Source organism: Myodes glareolus, chromosome 9 (genome assembly GCF_982192425.1).
Source record: "Myodes glareolus chromosome 9, mMyoGla1.1, whole genome shotgun sequence".
Classification (NCBI taxonomy): Eukaryota; Metazoa; Chordata; class Mammalia; order Rodentia; family Cricetidae; genus Myodes; species Myodes glareolus.
The window spans coordinates 66,851,436-66,874,658 of record NC_142034.1 but is presented as its reverse complement, the minus strand read 5'-3'; the positions used below and the strand labels follow the sequence as shown (position 1 = coordinate 66,874,658).

Below are 23,223 nucleotides of genomic sequence, written 5' to 3'. Positions count from 1 at the left end.
ACAGAAAGACTCAAACTCTAGAAAAATACAGAGGAGATACAGAAAGACTCAAACTCTAGAAATACAGAGGAGATACAGAAACACTCAAACTCTAGAAATACAGAGGAGATACAGAAAGACTCAAACTCTAGAAAAATACAGAGGAGATACAGAAACACTCAAACTCTAGAAATACAGAGGAGATACAGAAAGACTCAAACTCTAGAAATACAGAGGAGATACAGAAACACTCAAACTCTAGAAAAATACAGAGAAGTTACAGAAAGACTCAAACTCTAGAAAAATACAGAGGAGATACAGAAAGACTCAAACTCTAGAAATACAGAGGAGATACAGAAACACTCAAACTCTAGAAAAATACAGAGAAGATACAGAAAGACTCAAACTCTAGAAAAATACAGAGGAGATACAGAAACACTCAAACTCTAGAAAAATACAGAGAAGATACAGAAACACTCAAACTCTAGAAAAATACAGAGGAGATACAGAAACACTCAAACTCTAGAAATACAGAGGAGATACAGAAACACTCAAACTCTAGAAATACAGAGGAGATACAGAAAGACTCAAACTCTAGAAATACAGAGGAGATACAGAAACACTCAAACTCTAGAAATACAGAGGAGATACAGAAACACTCAAACTCTAGAAATACAGAGGAGATACAGAAACACTCAAACTCTAGAAATACAGAGGAGATACAGAAACACTCAAACTCTAGAAATACAGATTTTTTTATTATTATATGAGGAGGGTTTTTTGGTTTGTTTGGTTTGGTTTTATTTTATTTTATTTGCATGTATGTGTGTACATCTGGTGTGTACATGACTGGGACCTGCAGAATACAGAAGAGAACGTCAGATCCCCTGGAACCATAGTTAGAGATGGTTGTGAGCTGCCAAATGGGTTCTGGGAACCGATGCTGAATCTTCTATAAGAGCAGCAAGTGCTCTTAACCACTGAACCATCCCTCCAGCTCCCAAACTCCAGAAATAAAACCACCTGTGGCTGCGAGGAAAGATGTATAGGTTAATGATGGATTAGCTATTGCGGGGGGGGGAGCAGGGGGTGATGTTAGTGAACTTGAATACAACAAAGCACACGGCCCAAAATAAAACATAAAGTCTTGAAAAATGAAACCACTATGAAGTCTGGGATAATTGTGAGCCGTCTACTATGCACATAATTGGAACCTGTGGCAAAGAGAAAGGAAGTAATGTCTTGACCCTCTCCAAATTGAGTGGTAACTGTAAAGCTACATCCAAGAAACCCAGTGAGGAGATTGGGAAGATGGCTCAGTGGGTAGAGCACTTGCCACACAAGCATGAGGACTTGAGTTCGGATCCCGAGATAAAATGTGTCTGTAATCTCCGTGTTCACACGGCAAGATGTAGACAGAGAGATGAAGGCAAAAAGAGTCCCTGGAAGCTTGTGGGCCCGTTAACTTGGCTTGGACAGCAGCAAGGAGACCCTGTCTCAAACAAGGTGGAAGGCAAGGGCGGGCGCCCAGAGTTGTTCCCTGTCCTCCTCATGTGCAGTGCAGCGGGCATATGCTCACATCCGTGCACACAAATGCACACACACATGCACATCATGAAGAATAAGTAATTGTCAGCAGCTGCAGATGGAAGCAGGGAACCAAGCTAGGAGTCTGACGGGAAATGAGAGTGACTTGTGTTAGCTGGGAGCAGCAGAGAAACCAGAGCAAATGGAGACAGCAGGATCCAGTCTACCTAGGAGCTGCATGGAAGCCAGCGAAAGAACAAAGTCGAGCATAGTGTCAGGGCTCACGCCTCAGAGTCGCCGAAAAGGTGGAATCGTCATTTGCCCAGGCAGGGAATGGCTTCGGGAAGAGCAGGATTGCGGGGAGGCATCCGAGCAAGACACTACTAAATATGTAGATGTCCACAAGGTAGGTGAGTGCGTGGTGGTATTGTGAAAAGTGGAAATAGGGTTTTTGAGTTGCTGTGTTCAGATTGTGATTTTTAGGTAACCTTCTACGAAGAACAAAAGACAGAGATCCAGCAAGGTTATAAGTCTAAACTGACCCGAGACTGGCTGGTGTCAGGTTACATGGATTGTCATGGATTGTTTGTTGGTTAATTTTAACTGTCCACAACCTAGAATCGTCTGAGAAACAGCCTCAATAGAAGAATTGTCTAGATGAAGTCAGCCTGTAAACACGGCTTGATGCGGGGGGGGGGGGTGCAGAGGGGTATTGATTGTTAACTGAGGCAGAAAGACCTGCCTATTGTGGAGGGTGCCATCCCCTGGTTTGGGGTTCTGAATAGTCTAAGAGTGGAGAATGGTAACGGAGAGCAAGCAGGCAGCACGAATGTTGGTTCTTTCTGCTCTTGACTACAGATGTGATGCAGTCAGCTGTTTTGAGTTCCTGTCTCAACTTCCCCCCATTTCTCATTGAGTCCACACCCGCCATCCCTGGTGCCATCCAGAGAAGTTGGTTAGACCTTCTGCAGACTAGTGACAGGCTTAGAAGCCACATAACTGATTAGCAGACTTCATCCTTTCCTTCGTGATTCATGTAGTAAAGTGAGCTTGGCAGGCACCTTTCGAATGGAGTGCTCCAGAAGCGTCCAGGATGTGCAGGCGGGCTGTGGGCGTTCTGACGTGAGAGGCAGTTACTAGGGCAGCTATGGGCTGGGAGGTCTGTGCACTGGGAAAGAAAGCACAGGTTCTTCTGCAGCATCTCTGCTTTCTCAGGAGACCCATCAACTCTCCTCTAAAATTCAACAACTTCCTTCTGAACCACAGAGGGGTTTTGTTTGTTTGTTTTGTTTTTTAAGATGGCAGCTATTGACCCATTGGACCCAATATCAAGATTTAAAGGCTCGCAAGCCTTGAAGCAGAATGGCAGCCAGTACAATTTCTCTGGGCGACTTTTATTTCCTCTGGTTTGTTTAAATCAGATTTCAGTGGGCTCAGCCTGTGGGTTGAAAAATTGTAGAGATTGATAGCTCACAAGCAAAACCTGTCAGCTAAAACTCAGACACGCGTGTATCACCCACAGCACAGGCTGCCTAAGAACCACCTGCAGCCACGCCTGTCGAGGGATGATCTGTTTGTGTGAGTTTGGATTTTCTCGTTGTTGTTCTTACAGAGGCATTTTTTGAATTTTCTAGAAGTAGATGATGCTATGTCCATCTTTAATTAAAAAAAAACATTTATTGTGTGCTTTTGATACTGAAAGAATGTAAAGAAAAAGAAAAGAATGAAGGAAAGATGAAGACTCACCTGTCTTCTTTAGCGCTCCCTGTCAACTGATGCAGCCTACAGTCACCCAAAAAGGGTTCCTGTCTTCATCAGGTTGGTTTGTAGACGTGTCTTGACGGTGAATTGGCGCAGTTGGTTCCCGCCCACTCTGGGCGTCACCATTCCTCAGGCAGGTGGTTCTAGGCTATTTCAGAAAGCTCGCTCGGCATGAGCCTGGGAACAAGCCAGCAAGCAGCATCCCTCCATGATTAGTGCGCAGATTCCTGCCCAGACTGCTCTCAGTGATGGGTGGTGACCTGGAAGTGTAAACTGAAATAAAGCCTTTTCTTCCCCTCAGTTGCTTTTGGTCACGATATTTATCAAGGCCGAGATGAAAGTAGAGCCCCACCTCTCTCCCTCCCGCAGGAAGGCCTGAGGAAGTGTGGTGACAAGCTAAGCAGCTCAGTTTAGGAGCAGAGCAGGGTGCCCTCCTTGTGCCAAGTTTTCCTCTCCACATTTGGCTTGGAGTGGAGGTGGGGCCAGCAGTCCTCCATCCCAACACCCCCCCACACACTCAGATCCAAGCTATGCCCAGGCAGTGAGTGCAAACCGTTTGATCTTTGCTCGTGTGTGGGGTTCGTGTTCCGTTGGATTCTACAAGTGGCTGGACTGTTTTATTCTACAAATAGCCTCTTTCATTTTATTATGTTCGTGTTTGTCAGCCGCTTCCCTCAGCTGTGTGATAATCTCCAGGAATAGTCCGTTCGTCCTCTCCCCTGTAGGTGTGCCATACTGGTACTCGCCAGTTCTTTGCTTCTGGAGATGCCATGGCGGGACATTCTGGAACTTTTACCTCTGTCCAGCTTGTTTGTCTTCTCTCTCATGAAGCATCAGGTATCTTGGGGGCAAAGTCCATTTCGTTCCAGCATCTGTCAGCCATCACTTAACCCTTGACCATGACGTCTTAAGGGACACACAGTCCCATGGTCATTAGCAGAGGCAGGACGATCATCATGAGTTTTAAACCAGCTTTAGGCTGGATAGCAACACCCTGTCTCAAAAAAGAAAAGAAACAATTATTTATGGCCCGAACAAAGAAGTTTCTAGAACATAGGTTCATACAGGTAAGTAACCCCCCCCCAAAAAAATAAATAAAAAACAGCACAGTCCAAGACTTGGTTGAGACTGCCTGCGTCTGAACTCTGGGGCAAGCAAGGCAGGAATGTAAATCTACAGACGCCTGATTGGGCTGAGGCCCATGACTAAGTGGCAATAAACTTTGACTAAGTGGCAATAAACCTCATTCCTCTGGCTGGGTCTTGAGCAGGTGCGCGTGGCTGGCTCTCAGCAGAGCGGCTGTGAATGGGGAAGGGCTTCATAAGGAACTTAGCTTTGGCCCTCTGGTTCTGTTCCTCTTTGCACTCCTTGGTTCCAGCCGGCTGTGGGCCGTTGTGTGCTGCTGAGGGTTTGGCTGCTGTCGTTTTGGCTTTGTGTTTGGTTTTGATGCTCGGTTTCTGTATTGCTAGTGCTGGCCTCGGGCTCCCAGCCTTCCCCTCGCAGCTTCAGTGCCCCGAGTACAAGTGAACACCACTTTCATCGCTGAGTGCATTCAAGAGAAGGCTGTCTCTCATTTCCAGAGAGAAGTAGGGAAGGGCTGGGGCTGCCTGCTTAGACAGGAGACAGAACACTGGTGTGTGCCCCGAGAGTGTGAACTGAGCACTAGGCATGCATTGCATTCATTTCTCACTGCTCTGGACTATGTGCGCCTTGGGATCAGCTGTTTAAGTGGGTTCCCTGATATGAGGGACCGTGACCTGGAATTGTGACCGAGATAAGCAAGCCCTCCTGCCTCCTAAATTACTTTTTGTCGAGATATTTTGTTATCATAACAGAAAGGAAACTCAGAAAGAGCCCCACAAGCACAGCCTGCCAGACTTGTTCCTCGGGTCCCAGTTTCGGTGGGTCCCTGAGGTGGTAGCACATCAAAGCTGAGGAAGCAGGGACCTGGACATCACCTCTTATTAGGAGATGGCTCTGAGCTGGGATGTAAGGATGTGAGAAACCACCAGCCGCGTGGTGGGTCCATTTGGGGGCACATCATTAGGTCTTGTCAGGGGAAGGTAATATCTAAGGAGACTAGGAAGACACTCTTGTATAGTGCCCCACATTCCCAGGCATACTTCTCCCCCTTTCTCCCCGCCCCCAGGTGCCCTTCCTCACTTCTGGAGTGTGCCCCACTCCCTCATGTTGTCCCCCCCGCATGCAGGTGCCAAGACACAACCATGTCCCTTTCCTTTCAGGGCTTCAAGCCAGTGATGTCACCCGTGAACTGCCATGTTTTTGGGACTCTAAGTGGCTGCCTCCCCTTCCTCAGGGCCCAGGCCTTGCTTCTAGCAGGGAGGACATGCTTAGCTGGTCTGCCCTGGGGGTCACATCAGCGCTTAGATAGGAAAGCGGCCCACAGGTGTCAGCCCATCATGGAGGTGTGGCTCCCCCCTCTTCTCCCCATCTTTTCCTCTTGCACCTCTTCCTCTCTCCTCCTCCTTCCCCTAACGCGCTGGTAGTGTTGCCTCCTTACAGGCGCCTCCCCACAGCGCTCCTCTGGTCACCGTCCACGCAGTTCTCCCCAGAATCCCAAAAACCTTTCTGCAAGGGTGTTGTGAATTTGGATATTTACCCGGTGACCCTTGAACCCCAGTGTCATCAGAATCACACAGAAGATTTGTTAAAAACAAACTGCTGGGCCTTGCCCTGAGACCATTGATACGGGAGAATTGTCTGTATTCTGTCAATCATTTTAATAAAACGCTTATTGACCAGGCAGGCAGTATAGGCGGGAAAGCCAGACAGGAAGTAGGGGTGGAGCAAAGAGACTGGGAGTATTCTGGAAGCAGAGCTCCCTCAGCACTCCTGCGCAGACCACCGAAGAGGCAGCATGTAACTTGCCCAGTTGAGAAAGGTACGGAGCCAATGTGGCTAATGTAGATAAAGATAATGGGGTAACATAAGTTATAAGAGTTAACAAGAAGCCTGACCTAATGGGCCAATCAGTTTATAACCTTATGGAGTCCTGTGTGTGATTTTCTTTGGGGCCTGCCTGCTGTGGGGTACTGGGCGGGACAGATACCCCAACAAGCCGGCCCTCATGTAACAGACCATCACTCTTGTGCGGGTGGTCTGGGGTGGGCCAGGATGTTAGCTTTCTAACAAGCTCTTAGGTCTAATGAGGCCACTGGTCCAGGCAAGATAACTCGTTCAGAATAGCCTTGGAGCTGTATGCTTCGCACAATTCTATAAACATAACTAGTCCTAAATTAAAGTGCAAACCCTAAAGATAAGTAACTAAATATAATAAGTGGACCCATGTGACTGCAGAATGAGATGTGAGACAATCACCCAGGCAGCTTCAGAACAGAAATTTTGACCGAAACATACGCTATAGAAAAAAACATGTATTTTACTATTGCTCCCAGTAATGCTGGGATTGCTTTTCCCGACAGTGTCACATATTGTAGGGCAAGAAGCAAGTACATAGTTTTGTTAATGTTAGGAACCTAGGTAGGGTTTGTTTTGTTTTAGGTATACATGTGAGTACCTATGTGTTTGTATGTGCACCACATGTATTTCTGGTACCTGAAAAGGCCAGAGGAGGGCGTTGGAACCCCTCTGGAGCTGGAGTTGTAAGGGATTGTGAACGACCTGATGTGGGTATTGAGAACTATGCCTGGATCCTCTTGAAATAACGACAAATGCTTCTAACTTCTGAGCCATCACTCTAACCCCAATAGTCTAGCATTTAGCAAACTAAATGCAATATAGAATACCAAAAGTGTAATGAGAAAACTGTAGGTCAAAATTCTTAATGAGAGTAGATGGAAAGCTCCTCAACAAAATAACCAGTAAATGAAATATTTAATATTATATAAGGATTATGTACTGTGGCCAGCTAGGCTATCCCAGAAACGCAAGGTTGGTTTAATATAGCACCACCAATCAATGTGATATACCAAACTAATATAGCAAAAAACAAATGTCGCAAATGCTGGGGGAGGGGAAGCATTTGACAAATCCAAACTTAAGACATTCCACAGACTAAGAATATAAGGAACTTCTTGCCAAGTGGCCAATGGAAAGCTACACTACTCAAGGATGAAGGCTACCCCCCCACACACACACACCAGAAGATCGGGAGCAGGAGAAGATGTCTGCCCTTGCCACTTCTACCTAACATTGCTTTACAGTCTCTAAGCAGGGCAGTCAGACAAGAAAATAAGTAAATAAATTGGTGGATGGCTTCTAGGTTGGAAATTTAGTAAAATTGTCTGTTGATAAATGACATTCTCTCTCTCTCGCTCGCTCATTGTGTGTGTGTGTGTGTGTGTGTGTGTGTGTGTGTGTGTGTGTGAAGCCTGACTTCATACAAAGGTAAGGATCTTTTACACAGGTCCCACTCAACTAGCAGTAGAACTAAGACACCATGGGACCAGGGACAATAGAGTCATGCGGCAGCTAAGGACATTCCATCTCTCTCCTTCCCTAATGGCTGGAACGGTCATGGGACTCCCGGTTAGCCTGACGCTGCGTCTGCGCTCTTGCCGCAGTGTGAAAACCGAATGGTGACTCTGGATAACACCTGTCTTCTCTCCTCTGTGTCTCCCTCCAGCTGCAACGGCAAGCGCTACCTGGAGACACTCCCCAACACCAGCATCATCATCCCTTTTCACAACGAGGGCTGGTCCTCACTGCTCCGCACTGTTCACAGCGTACTCAACCGCTCACCCCCAGAACTGGTGGCCGAGATCGTGTTGGTCGACGACTTCAGTGATCGAGGTAGGCCCTGCCCGCCCTGGCTCTGCTCCCTGAGCTCCATGCTTACAGGGGGTGCTACCCACAGAGGAGTTCTCCAGCCGTGTGAGACACGATTCCCCATTTACTCAACAGCTACTACGCAGACCTTGTGCCTTACACACGATCTCATTTCACGCTCACAACATCCCAGCAGACGGATCCCGTTTTAATCCCTTTTTGTCGGTTTGGAAATGCAAACTGAAAGTTAGATGAGCAACAGCTGGCATAAGCCAGGGATCTGTTCACCTGTCTGCCTATTTACGGAATATTTGGTATATCTTGCATTTGGGTGCCGTCTAAGTTTGTTTTCCATTGCTGTGATAAACACCATAACCCAAAGCAACTTGGAGGAGGAAAGCGTTTACTTTTATGGTCACAGTTCAACACTGAAGAAAGTCAGGTCAGGGATTAAGCCAGAACCAAAGCAGAAGCCACAGAGGAACACTGTTTACTGGCTTGATCCCTAACTTCTGCTTAGCTCACTTTCTTATACAGCCCAGGCCCACCTGCCTAGGGATAGCACCACCCACAGTGGCCAGACCCTCCTGTATCCATTAGCAATGAAGACAGTGCCCTGCAGACTGGCACACGGGCTAGTATGATCAAACGTTCTTCAACTGAGGTTCCTTTTGTTCAGGTGACTCTAGGTTGTGTCAAGTTGGCAGTAAAAGCTAATCAGAACAGGGGCTGTTGCTTTTGTTTAAAAAAAAAAAAACAATTAACTCATTCAATGCTGCTTTCCCTTCCTCCTGGTCACAACATGGCTGCTGAACCTGTGGAAGTTCTGGCCAAAAGACGTAACCTCCTCCTGTTGAGCTTTATCTTCTTTTTCTAGAAGGTTCTTCAGAACCGTTTGGCCAGAACACTGGAATCTGGTCCCTCTATCTGTGTGGAAGGCTACCATCATGAGACTTTGTGTCTGTGGTAGAGGCGGAAGGTTGGAGTCATGGAAAAGGGGTATCAAGCCAGTCTGCCTGTGGTATTTACCACAGCATGGCAGAGGCATAGAGCTGTGCCTCTGTGCCTCCAACCGTGTGACCTCATCCATATACAGAGACTGTGTATCTCATCTGGGGATGGAAGGACACGGAGGTGTGGTCTCAAATGTAGTTCAAGATGGACTGCCTTCCAGCTCGTGGCCTCCCACTTCTGGGGCATCGGTAAGGTCTGTGAACCTGTGACGGCAGTGGGAGGCCTTACTGTCACGCAGCTCTTAGCTGCAAGCCTAGAAATAGTTAGCCTTTAACCTTGCCCCTGACTCCCACTTTCTACAACCTTAGACCTGACCCCCTCTTGTGCTTCAGCTCCCTCATGTGTGAAAAGGAATAGTTAAGACCGACTTCTTTTTAGGAGCCTTGACTGTAAATGGGTTACTAGATACTAGACAGTTAGGTGCTTGGGGCTATGCCTCACCCAGGGAGAATAAAAATAAGGGTTCCCAAAAGGAAGTCCGTCTTAACTATTCCTTACAAGTTTGTCTCTCCGTTCCTGTGTCACTGTGACCACGTGCACTGGCCTCCAGGTTCTCCTGTCCATCCCTGTGTCGCTGTGACCACGCACACTGGCCTCCAGGCTCTCCTGTCCATCCCTGTGTCACTGTGACCACACACACTGGCCTCCAGGCACTCCTGTCCATCCCTGTGTCGCTGTGACCACGCTCTCTTCCAGGCTCTCTTCCCTTTAGCCTCTCTGACATCCTGAGCACTTTCCCGCTTTCTCAACAAAGAGGATTGCCAAGACTCTGGCACTTACGGAATCTCAATTAGTTTGTAATGAAGGAAATCTATAAACCTTCGGGGAATGTCTGGCAAAAAACACAGGGTGCAAGAATCGATGTATTTATGGGACTTTTGTGCATCTTTAAGAAAGCGAAAGCTAGGGTGTGTGAATCAAGCACTATATAAATGATGTCCTGAGGAAGAAAAGAATCGGGTGAATGTGTTCAGATTGCATCTGCAGCATCGAGAGCTCCGGTGTGTGGGAAAGGATCGTCTCTGTCGCGGAAAATAGCTGCATTATATTTTCAAAAAGTGACACCTCCACCGAGGTGGTGAGCCGTCTGCATTTTAGAAATTTGCACAGCAGGAGCCTTCAGCTGTGCATTTTCTCCTGGTTTTCAGTGATGACTTCAAGCCCGACAGTGAGTGATAGTGTGTGTATGTGTGTGTGTGCGCGCACGCACGCGCGAGCAAACATGCACGCATACATGAGTAAAGCCATAGATAGTCTCAGATGTCATCTGTTTTAGTTTCATCCCTGTTGCTGCCGTAAAACACCCTGACAGAAGCTTCTTGCGGGGAAAGCCTTTATTTGGGTTCAGTTTCAGGTGGCAGTCCATCACTGCAGAGAAGTCACAGTGGCGGGAACTTCCGGTCAGATCACATCCGTGGTCAGTAGCAGAGCGGTGAATGTATGTATGCCTGTTTGCTTGCTGGTGCTTAGCTTGATTTTTTCCACTCTTGGATAGTTCCTGATCCCCTGCTCTGAGGTTACAAGCATGCACTACCATGCCCATCCCAGGTCCTCTTGCTTCTGCAGCATGCACTTGACCGACGGACCTAACTCTCCTCTGCTGTCCGTCTGTCTGCAGGTGGCTGCTGGGCCACTCTGCCAGCTGCAAGCTGGTGGAAGTGATTTTGACCCAGGGTTGAGAATGAGATTTGAGGTGGAATTAAAAGTAAGAGGTTCCTTGCTACGTCACTTGATCTAGTCAGAACCTGCTGAGTGTCGCCCTGGTTGAGCTCTTTAAGTGGGGAGCACACAGAGGGGAGTGGCCAGCGACACCGGGAGAGTTCTGACTGTGTACCAGGTGCTGTTGTGAGCCACCGGTTTGGGTGAGAGATGTCCCCCACAGGCTCATGTGTCTGAACAGTTGGTCCCCAGTTGGTGGTGCCGTTTGAGGGAGGTAGATCCTTGCCGGAAGAGGTGAGTCAGTGTTAGTCCTGAAGGTATATCCTAGCCCCACTTCCTGCCCACTCTCTGCTTCTGTGTCCCTGCAGACTCCATGAGTCCCAGCCACATGCTCCCTGTGCTTTGGCCTCCACCATGCTATCCCGGCCATGATGGGCTGGACTTCCTCAAACTGTGCCTGGGCTAGAATACAGCTTTCCTCGTCTACATGGGTTCATGTCGGATGCTTGGTCACAACCAAGAAAAGTAACTACTAAGAGTGATGTGAACACACTGTAGCGAGTTGACAGGAAGCCTCTTCCAGCTAGCATTGGCCCAAAGGGAAAATTCATATATTCATATCACCCCTAAAGTGTAAGAAATCTACACCCCTACCCCAGCCCGGAGCACCACCTCCTAGATAAAACAGCAAAAATTCTTAGATAAAACTTCAAAATATTAAGTCATTTCATTTGATCCTTATCCATATATCAAAAAGAGATGGTCTCCTTTTCTCATCATAAACATTAGTTCAGATCCTTTAAATAATAATGTTTATACTTAGCTAAGGAAGGGCATTGGCCAAAGAATAGGTGTTATCTCCTGCCAGCACCCCCGCCCCCCCCCCCCACACACACATACATACGCATGCACATGCACACATACAGACACACAAACTAGTACCAACATGTACAGATGTATACACACACCCATAGACACACCAATGCATACATGTGTTCATTTGCATGCATGTACACACCCAGGCATATGCATACATAGGCATGCACACACTAATACTGACACACATCAACACATGTGCATATGGATGCATGTGCACACACACCAGTGCCAATTCATGCCGACATGCACACCAACACACGCATGCATGCATAAGCGTGCCTATACACACATAGACACACACCAGCATTGACACATAGTGACATGCACATTGACACACATGCATATGCACACAGGCATGTGCATACAAACACAGATGCACACACCTAGCAGCCTCCAGTTGTGGTCATGGCTCACAGAGACCACAAAAACTCTTCCTGCTTTTCTCAGACTCCAGGCCTGACTTAGCAGACATCCGCCACTCCAGAGCCTTCGTTGGCTTGATCTGAGTCCAGAAACACCTTTGAAGCTGTTACCATCTGCCTTAAAATGCTACTGGTTCTCATAGCTCCAGATAGGCACAGCGCCACAGCCCTGAAGATTAGGGAGGCCAGATCCTCACATTTGTGTGTCTTTATTCCGAGAATTTCTGAAAGAAGAGAACAGTGTCCACTACTCTCCAGCCTTGGAAGCTTAGTTTCTCTCTCTTTTCCTCTGCTTTCCTGCCTCAAACTAATAAATTTTATGAACATGTAATTTTTACATCGTTAAAAAGAACAAAGGATCAGGCATGTGTTGAGGCCTCTTGTGGTGACATTCGTTCCTATAAAGTGTTAACAGATGTGTGCTGCTTAGTCTTGGGAAGCCTGCACACTGAGTTCCTTCCAGAATGTTCTTTGATCCCACAATGATTGTTAAAAATTAATCATATTCATTTGCTTCACCTCTTTGAGACATACACGTTATTTGCAAATGAGTAGGAACTCTCTATGGCTAACCTCTTCCTGTCTCCTGTTGCTGCTCTGCTTCTGAGTCCACTCACAAGGGGATTTCCTGGGCACTGTAAATGGTCACAGTGAGGGGAACACAACAGGAAAGCGGGAGGCTCTGCTTTCTGCCAAGCCTGCTCAGACAGATCCCTTCCTACATGCTCTCTGAATGTAGGCTGGAATGTTCTCTGTCTGAACTGCTCTTCAGCCTCTCTTCATGAACTCCAACCCAACGGTCACTTTGCTGGTCCTCACAATGACCAGCTCTGACCCTTCCCAGCCAACACACTGCAGCTGCTCTGGGACAGGCTTGTGACACAGAAGGGAGGGAGACAGACCTGTGAGCAGTCCTTCCTGAGAAGAGGCCATTGCAAGATGTCCTTTGTAGTGGCCACTAGCTCCGGTCCTATTCCCCCTTAGGCTCAGGGAATAGGAAAGTGGAGGGCCGTGGATGGTGGCTCAGTGGTAGAGCACTGGCCTAGCACGTAGTAGGCTGTGGCTTCAGTCTTCTATCACACGCACATACACACACACCAAAAAGGGGAAGTAAAATAAAGCAGCAGGAAGCAGATTTAGGTTAGTGAGCCTGTTTTCCCTTACATGCCAGCCAGCCTGTTGTGAACCCAGTGTGCTTTAGGCCAATGTACTCCATCCTGTCCCCATACCCAGAGCACATAGCTTCTCTTCTTGTACAAGCCTAGGGGAGTGGAGTTTCCATCGCTCCCACTTTCCCTTTTATGGTTGAGTGAGGACTGGGTGAGTTGATATTCCTGGCCAGCATTCAGGGAACGGCCATCATCGGGCTGTCTGTGAGGCTGTGTTATTACTGTTAACCGGGCCATACTTGACTAGAATATTCCACTGAGGGGCTGGGAGTGTGGCTCAGTGGTAGAGCACCTGCCTAGAATCCCCACCACCACCGTGAGGGGCTGGGAGTGTAGCTCAGTGGTAGAGCACCTGCCTAGAATCCCCCCCCACCGCCGTGAGGGGCTGGGAGTGTGGCTCAGTGGTAGAGCACCTGCCTAGAATCCCCCCCTCCACCATGAGGGGCTGGGAGTGTGGCTCAGTGGTAGAGCACCTGCCTAGAATCCCCCCCCCGCCGTGAGGGGCTGGGAGTGTGGCTCAGTGGTAGAGCACCTGCCTAAAATCCCTCCCGTGAGGGGCTGGTGCATCAGTGGTAGAGCCCTTACCTAGAAGTCGGTCAGTGAGGGCTTGGGAGAATTAATCATTTGCCTAGAATTCTACAGGGAGGGACTGGGAGAGTAGCTTAGTGGTAGAGGGCCTGCCCCAAATCCCCCAGTGAGAGACTGGGGGTGTGGCTCAGTGGTAGAGCACCTGCCTAGAATCCCCCAGTGAGGGGCTGGGAGAGTGGCTCAGGGGGCCTTGCTTTAGCATTTACAAGGTCTTTGGTTTCAGCCTCAAACATTCCAAATAAAGCGAAGCTCTCAGACTTGTGGGAAACGCTGACATGCAGGTGTGTCAAGGCCACTAAGGGCACCTTGTAGCCTATTTGGAAGGTGTGGTCCTAGAAAGTGTGGCCGATCACCCACCATGCGTTCCTTGAAGTGGGAGACCAGCCTGCAGGCTCATCAGACCTTGTTTTCCCGGGGAGCCGTCTTGTAAATCATCACTTCCCCACCACAGGCCAGGATTTATGGTCCCACATGTCATTCCAACCACCGTTCATTAATCCTGAGGTCTCACTTAAATTATTAAACTGTCCTGTTCCGGTTGTGAGGGTTCTAATTATGTCCTCAAGAGGCTATCATTATCCAGATCGTCTGCCACACTCAGCAGACACTGCTCTGTCCCAGCCCCGTGTCATCACCCTCCCTCCCCCAAATCGGGGCTCACCTGTGTCACGGGACCAGCCCTAAACTAACGGGTCAGGAGGCAGAGCGCACAAGTTCTCAAAGATTGTCCTGCAGGAAATGTGTGTGCTGTGTAGATTCCCGGGCCACACCCCTCTCCACACTGTCTGGGTGGAGCCAGGGAACTGCATCAGAGCCACCTTTTCTGGGGATGTTGGGGGGGGGAGGGGATCCTGGCACACAGAGCTAAGAAATTCAGCCTTAGATATCAGGGCTGCCTAGACCCCTTGAGGAACAGCTGATGGGAAAAATAGCATGAGACCTGTCGTAGTCTCTGTTCTGTGGCTGTGAAGAGACCCTATGACCGTGGCAGCTCTTACAAAGGAAAGCATTTCATTGGAGACCTGCTTAGACTTTCAGAGGTTTCGTCTGTTATCATCATGACAGGGACCATGGTGGCACACGTGGTGCTGGAGCAGCAGCTGAGAGCTGCATCCGAGAGATAAACTGGTCCGGGCTTTCGTAACCTCAGGCCCAGTAACATACTTCTCCCAACAAGGTCACACCTCCTAATCCTTCTCAAGTAGGGCCACTCCCTGATGACTAAGTATTCAAATATATGAGTCTGTAGAGGCCATTCTTAGTCAAGCCACCACAAGAACAATCTTTTTTCCTTCTTCTGTCAACAAGGTCTCTTGTAGCCCAGGCTGGCCTCAAACCTGCTGTGTAGCCAAAGTTGGCTATTTAGTACCCAGTCTTCCTGTCTCCACCTCCCAACTGCTTAGATTATAGGTGTACACCTACCACCAGGCCAAGGCTGTGCAGTGCTAGGAGCAGAACTCATGCATGCTAGGCAAGCATTCCACCAACTGAGGCACGTCTCAGCTCCTGCTCCATTTTCAGTAGGGAAATGGAACCCCAGAAAGGGGACAACCTTTGTTCAGAGTTCCGCAGCAGAGGCTTGGCCTGGCTCCCTGGCCTGCCGTCGGCTTGAGATGGGGTAATGGATGGCAGAGCACTTAGGAATCATTCAGCACTCTATAAATACGAGGTGATGCCATTATTTTCCTGCTGGAGCGGCCTATGACAGGAATGGCTTGCTACTTTCTCTCTAAATTACCGTAATCACCTGTGTGAGGCCTCCACCAAGCCCATAACTCTAAACTCATGGGTCATAGAATAAATCGCTCCTGAATGAACAATAAAAAAAAATTATGGGAGAACATGCTTGGGGCCTGGCCTGATCCTCGGGCAGACATGCCCCGCCTTTCTACTTGGGGGTGGATTGCATCTTCCCTGACTTGGGGCAGCAGGCTTAAAGGGTCTCTGGCCTTTCTTGAGATACACGCTACCTACGCCTGAGCCTTTGCATCTGCAGAATCCCTTACCCTCACCAGCCTGCCTCGGCTCGTCCTCACAGCTTTGGCAAGGGGAAAAGCTCAAATCAGGACAGTTCTTTGTGCTCAGTACACTCTCTTATGCATTACCCACATGCAAAGCCTGTCTTCAAATCTGGAGGAAATCAAGTCTCCCACCCCCCCAGGGAGCTTCGTGTTCTGAGGCCACCTGGCCTCTCCACTACTTCCAGAAATCTGTCCCGAAGCGCACACCCTCTGCATTTAGGGACCTGCCTTACCCCCACAGAGCCAGTTAATTGCAAGTCTTGTTCCACGTTCAAGGAGCACCGGTTACTCTGCACTGATTCCAGGCCCTCCAGAGCCAGAGCTGCACTGATTCCAGGCCCTCCAAAAGCTGGGCACTTGATCAGGTCCCCACAGGCTGTTGCCACGAGACCCTCCATCCCCCCCCCCCTTGAAAGGCAAAGCTACAGGGTCTTTACTTTGCTCCCATACTGACTACGTGAGCCCCGTGTGAGCAGAACTGTCTCCACTCCCCACCCCCACCTTCAGAGGTGAAATTGACCAAAACAAACAAAAACACTTGCTTAAGTCGGCCTGCATGGGTCTGACCAATAATCTCTATCACCAACTTGTTTGGATTACGAAATGTCTAGGAAGGGGCCTTGTGGCACAGACCTTTAATCCCAGCCTGGCAGGTCTCTGTGAGTTTGAGGTTGGCCAGGTCTATGTAGTGAGTTCTCAGACAGCCACGGACAGCGAGAGGACACCTGTTCTTTTAGAAAGGGAAAGAAACCCTAAGGCAAAAATGAGGCAAACCTTCAGGCCTTTCCAGAAAGGATGAACTGAAGAGGGCAGACATGGAATGCCCACCCTGAACGTGGGTGGCATTGTGCCATGGCTAAGGTCCCAGGCTATGGCTCAGTCACACGGTTGGGGATTTGCCTCAGGGGTAGAGTGCTTGCCTGGCAAATGAAAGGGTCTGATTTTAGTCCTCAGCTCTGAGACAATATTTTTTTAAAAAAGATCAACTGCTGCTCTTGCAGAGGACCTGAATTCTGTCCCCGATACCCACATGGCGCGTGCTGTAGTGTATAGCCTTTGTGATTGTTAATGGATGCCCAGTTCAGCATGCTGAGTGGCACAGATCTGGCAGGAATGGAAGTGCGAGTTTGGCTGAATTAAGGAAGGTTTGCGCTGCCAAGTGCCTGGACATTTTAATGCCAAGGAAATTATTTCACCTGTGGTTTAAGACGCCTTTGATCGCCTGTGTATTACATGAATCCTTGGCCGTCGATTAGAAGAAACCTCCCGGGATTCCTCTCTGGTCACAATTCCTTTGGTTTGAGTTCTGTTCGGACATCTGAAGGTGGCACTGGGATCCATGGTCCTCCCAGCGGGGACCCTCCCAACACTAGCTCACTCCAGGACAGAAGTGGCCCAAAGATTGCAGTCTTTCTTTCTTTTTTTTTTTTTTTTTCTTTTTCGGTTTTTCAAGACAAGATTTCTCTGTGTAACAGTCTTGGCTGTCCTGGAACTCACTCTGTAGACCAGACTGGCCTTGAACTCACAGAGATCCGTCTGGCTCAGACTCCCGAGTGCTGGGATTAAAGGCGTGTGCCCCCCTGCCCGGCAAAGGGCTGCTTTCCTAGGCACAGGAGCCCCACTTATTATTCATGCCAGGAGCTCGGCTTTGGCCAGGAATATGTCTTTTTTTTTTAAGATTTTGGTTTTGATTTTTAATTTGGTGGGGAGCAGGCAGGGGATGAATTCATAGGTGTGTATTAGTCAGGAACAGAACTGATAAAATGAGTATATCCATATATATATATATATATACATATATATATGTATATATATGAATATATTCTATAGTCTGATTCGCCCAACAGTAACTCTGTCCTAACAGAAAGTCCAAGATTCCAGTAGTTGTTCAGTTCATGAGGTCGGATGTCTCAGCAGCCCCAACTGGTACTGGAGGCCAGAAGATTCCTAGAGAGCTGTTGGCCTTCGGTCTATGTTGGAATCCCAGAGAAGTGGGTTCTAACACCAGCAAAGGAATGCCTCAGCAACCGGGTAGATGAACTTACCATCCAGAGTGAGAACAAACAGGCAAAAAGCTGAAGTGTCCTTCTTCCGTGTCTTTTTGTGGGGGCTGCCACCCGAAGGTGTAGCCTGGATTTCGATGGGAACTTCCTACCTCAAATGATCCAATCACGAAAATCCTCACAGGGATGCCCAGATGCTTGGGTTTGAGTTGATTCCAGATGTGATCAGGTTGACAACAAAGATTAGTCACCCCAAAGCATTTGTGAGTTCCCCAGTATGGGAGCTGGGAGCTGAGCTCGGGTCCTCTAGAAGAGCAGCAAGAGCTCTTCGCTCCCAGGAATTTGTTTGTTCGCAGGTTTGTTTGTGTTTTTTTTTAAATGTTAATTGTGATTTCCATCCCCAGGGCCAGTAGAGGCCAAAGTGTTCTGTTTTTATTTTGTTGGGTTTTTTTTTTGGGGGGGGTGGCCAGCAGCAGTGTGTAAGCAGAGATTGTACTAACACCCCCACCCCCAAAAAGCCTTGGCATACTAACTTACTGCACTCAGTCCCATCTGACAGAGTTTCACAGGCTCGGAGGGTCAGGAGAAGCATCTCTTCCAGGGTCCCGCTTTCCAAGGGGGATCTGCCAGAGCACTCTGCCAAGAAGGAGTGGGCAGAGTTACAGGTCACTGAGCCAACTTGTCCGTGCCTTTCTCTGCTTCCAGTAGACCCCCTGAGCTCCAATGCACGCCAAGCTTTGAGTAAGGCTTAGGCATACCTAAGGAAGAAGACAGGGCCATGCCCCAAAGACCTGGGAGTCTACAAAGTGCTACAAGAGTAGAATTGGTGACGTGAGTGGAGTCAGTGGGGCAAATACATCATCAAGACGTCAGAGAAGACACACTGGTCTTGTTTCTACTGCGTCCTTATGCGACTGACAGTGCAGGCTGAGGAGGCGGCTTGGTGAAATGCTTGCTGCATGCATGCACTTAGGGGCCCGACTCTAATCCCTAGCATAAAGACCTGGATATGGTAACTCATGCCTGCAGTCTCAGCACTGAGGAGTGAGGAGAGACAAGGGATCCCAGGACTCATTGGCCAGCCCGTCTCTGAATCCGTGAGCTCCAGGTTCTGTGAGAGACCCTATCTGAAAGCATAAAGTGGAGAAAGATACTTGGTGTTGACTTCCAGCTGCCACACACATGTGCACATGTACATACACACAAAGCTGGCGTTCACACATCGCTGTGCCTCTGTGTTTTGCTACAGGGGGGGCGGAGGAGCAACGCAATAAGAAGTTGGTAGAACTTGGAACCCAGAAGCATAGACCTGGGCCTGGGTGTGCCCCGTGGTCATCCTGGTACTTTCTGAGCACCTTCTGTCACGTTTGTTACCACCCTTACCCTACGCCTGACCCTGCTGTGGCCTGTCATTGGCTGTTGTTTCTGCTTATCTGTTTGCCACCTCCCAGTCAGATAGCCAACTCGCTGTGGTACCATTAGTATGCTTGGCTAACTTACGTCATCTATGTGATGGATTTGAGCTGCCCCTTAGCACCATGTAGGGCCGGATACAACAGATGAGGACTGAATGTTACTGCAGGAGGAAGTTAGAGAATATATCTCAGGAGCAAGCCAGGGCATGCGTATGTGTGTACGTACATGCACATGCACACACACACACACAAACACACACGCACGTGTGCACACCTGCCCAGCCTCAGCCCCAGCTCACACCACTCTCCTTCCTAGGCATACACATCTGTCCTATGCCTTATGACAGCCCTCATCCCTGCCCCCGCCCCAGGTCAGGTAGTAAGGCTTCTCAAAGGTTCTGAGAACAGTGCTTCTGGGCCCTGCCCAGGCATTAGCATGCATGGCTGAGAGCTGGTCAGAATCAACCAGGCCTGCCATTTGACTAGCATGAGGCCCAGGACATTCCAGAATGCCTTTCAGGGAAGGCTGGGGAAAGGCACTGGGCTAGAGGGACAGACTTTAGATCCTGTTTGCTGTCCTTGATGGAAGAGGAAGGCAAAGAGCAGCAGGGTACAGCTCCCACCATGGGCAGCTCCTCCCATATCCTCATCATTGCTGAGCGTTAGACCGGACATGACCACACAGAGATGGCAGCATTCCTCATCAGAAGGTATCTCTGTAACTGGGGGACTGTTTGAGGGTGCCAAGACCTGTGCCCTTCTTCCTGACTTGCAGACGATCATAGTTTGAGAACTATTAAATCTGACTTGCAGACAGTTATTGTTTAATAATTGTCAAGTTTGTGCTCCGTCTGTCAGTCACTGGGTTCCTGCTTGGTGGATGAGGAACCAGAGACCTAAGTACCTTGGCAGAGCTGGTCTGTAAAAAAAAAAAAAAAAAAAGGTAGACATTGAGCTGGGGATGTGGCTCAGGTGGTACTGTCTGCCTGGTGTGCAAGAAGCCCTGGTGCAATCCCTAGCACCGCACAAACCAGGTGTGGTGACACATGTCTGTAATCTCAGCCCTTGAGAGATGAAGGCAGGAGGGTCGGGAGTTCAAGGTCACCCTTGGATGTGTAGCGAGTTTGAGACCAGCCAGGGTTCCATGAGAAAAAGGAGGGGGGGATCTGCCTGGATCTTTCTGATTCAGGAGCTGTATTCACTCCCATTCCCTCACATGCTAAAGGAATTGTCCCTCCTGTGAGTCGCCATGGTGTCCTCTTTGGGGAATGGGATAGAAGTTGCCATCCGCTTTTATCCAGCAGAGCTGTGGGTCCCAGAGCGAGAGACAGTGGAGTCACATAGCTTGCCTTCACCCTCCTTCCTCATTCTTTGTTCATTCTCAGGACATCTCCCCCACAGTTTGTGGTGAGGCTCCCCACCCTGTTGTTCATCCCTGAGAATGTGGTTCCTCCACCCCATCACCAGCGTGGCCTTCCGAGCCCTGGGCTAGCTTCCCTGGGTTCTGCCCAAGCGTGTTTGAGCCTTCCCACAAGAGTCTGATTAATCAACTCGGAGTTGAAGGTTACCAAGAAAAATATGCCAGAGCGTGACAGGCCATTAGTATTTGTGTTGTAGGGAAACCAGTAATCATCTTAATTGGTGCTCGCTTTGGAGCAGAGCGGGGGCTCTCTCGAGCGCTGTCTCCTCCTCCCTACACCCTTAGCACCAGAAAAATGCAGCTTCTTCCCAGCTTCCGCTCGCCACAGTGGCCTCATTTCCCCCTACAAATGCTGGGTCATCTGACCTGGCTCAGAGGAACAGGGCAAGAATGTGGGCCAGCAAGAGATGTGTGAGGTCACCAGAGCAAGCCTGCCTATGTCCCTGGGGATGTCACACCTGTGGCTTTGGTGATGACCAGGCATGCCTTCAAAAATGCAGGTAGTCCCCAAGGCCCCGGGTTGAGTGAAACCTGCCTTTTGGGACCCTCCCAAACCCAGCTGGACTCTGAGCTTCCCTCCATTCCTCCCTCCTTCTCTTCCTCCCTTCCTTCTTCCTCTTGCCTCTCTCCTTCTCCCCTTCCCCCTCTTACTCTGCAATGTCTGTGCCTATTCTCAGATATGAGTGGGACCTGCCCCCTCTATGAGAGGGACCCTACCTTTGTTTATCATCCCCAAACTAAGATTAGTGTGCAGCCGTCATCTGCGGCGTCTACGGCTCAGTTCTAATTTAGAGAAATAGTCACGTGTAAACCGGAAGTACATCTAAAGACGGCCATTGTGACACAACTTTTATCACTCTATATTAAAAACAACTCAGAAACTCATCTGCAGGAGATGCGTGACAATACCAGTCCAGTGGGGAATGTGGTACAGCTGTTGGAAGCCCTGCCGCGGGAGCCAGGTGTAGTGGTACTTACTTGTGACCCCGGTACTCTGGGATACGGGGGCAGGAGAATCAGGAGTTCAGAGGCAGCCATGGCGACCGTAGTGAGCTTGAGACCAGTTGGGATAAGTGAGACTCTCTGAACTACATGAGTAGAGTCCTGCCACATCAAGTGGAAAATGAGGTTGCCACACAAGCACGCTGGAGGGAGGGGCACACAGAGGAAAGCAAGACAGGGTGTGCTCCAGGCTGCCCACAGTGGCGACCCGAGAGCCGGACGGTGGAGTGAGCGAAGGTGGGGGTTGTGGCCAGAAGAAACCTTATCCCTTGTAGTTCCCCTGTCTGCTGCTGTGCTGAAACACTGTGATCAAAAGCTACCTGGAAGAAGCCGAGGCAGCAACCTGGAGGCAGAAGCCATGAAGGAGCTCTGTTTACGGCCTCCTCAGCTACTTTTTTATAATTGTTTTTATTGAGGTATATATTTTTCTCCACTCCCCTCCTTTCCTCTCCCCTCCCCTTCTGCCCTCTCCCATGATTCCCCATGCTCCCAATTTACTCAGGAGATCTTCTCTTTTTCTACTTCCCATGTAGATTAGATCTATGTACGTCTCTCCTAGGGTCCTCTTTGTTGTCTAGTTTCTCTGGGACTATGAATGGTGGGGTGGTTTTTCTTTGCTTTATGTCTAAAAGCCACTTTGAGAGAGTACATGGGATATTGTCTTTCTGGGTCTGGGTTACCGCACTTAATATGATGTTTTCTAGATCCGCCCACTCACCTGCAAATTTCAAGATGTCATCCCATCCCCCACCCCCTCTTCACTGTGTAGTACTCCATTGTATAAATGTCCCACATTTTCCTTATCCATTCTTCGGTCGAGGAGTATTTAGGTTGTTTCCAGGTTCTGGCTATGACAAACAATCTCAACTACTTTTGTATGCATCCCAGGCCCATTCACCGAGGGGCTGCACCACCATAGTGGGCTGGGCCTTCCTACATCAGTAGCAATTAAGCAATACCCATAAGCCACTCTGATGGAAGAAGCAGTTCCTAAGTCGAGGTTCCCTCTTCCCGGGTATGTCTAGCGTTTCCCCCCCCCCCCACAAAAACTATGACACTTTCATCTGTAATGTTTTATTTATTCACAGAGAGCTTATTTCTCATCTAGTTGGAAAGTGGTAGTCTTCGAGGAAAGAAGGTAATTGATCCAGTCACTTGCTTCCTACCAGGTTTTAACATGGTTCCTCTCCTACTGTGCCATAATCCTGCCTACTCTGAATTTTTGCTCCTGAGCAAAGAGCATATTTGATACATGTACACCCTTAAGAATTGCATCCTCTCCATCTAAAGCAATTATGAGCAACTTACTCGGTGCATGTTAATGAGATGATCATTAGCTGAGGTCGTTGGTTTCCAGGTCCTTGGGTATGCAGAGGCTCTAGGGCCGTGAGCCTTTGTGTGACTATTCTCTCTCTCCTAGAATGTCCACCCTGTGGATTCCACTGCAGCCAACTCAGGGAGCCTCTCCTAGTGTGCACCTGCTCTACCCTGAACCCGTTCCTTAAGACTTCTACTAATCTTTGTACACACATCCACAACTAAAGGAATCCGAGAGGTTAGAAACACAGGCTCTGGACTCAGACTGGCAGCTGGGTCTAGTCTGCCAGGTGAGCCT

At 48.9% G+C, this 23,223-nt stretch overlaps 1 protein-coding gene across 1 annotated transcript in view; it reads left to right on the top strand.

The window, feature by feature from the left end:
- Window positions 1-23,223, top strand: part of Galnt10 (polypeptide N-acetylgalactosaminyltransferase 10) — a 140,464-nt gene that overhangs the window by 76,136 nt on the left and 41,105 nt on the right. The window contains 1 exon segment of the mRNA XM_087910619.1: window positions 7,874-8,040. Coding sequence (XP_087766745.1) covers window positions 7,874-8,040 — 167 coding nt within the window.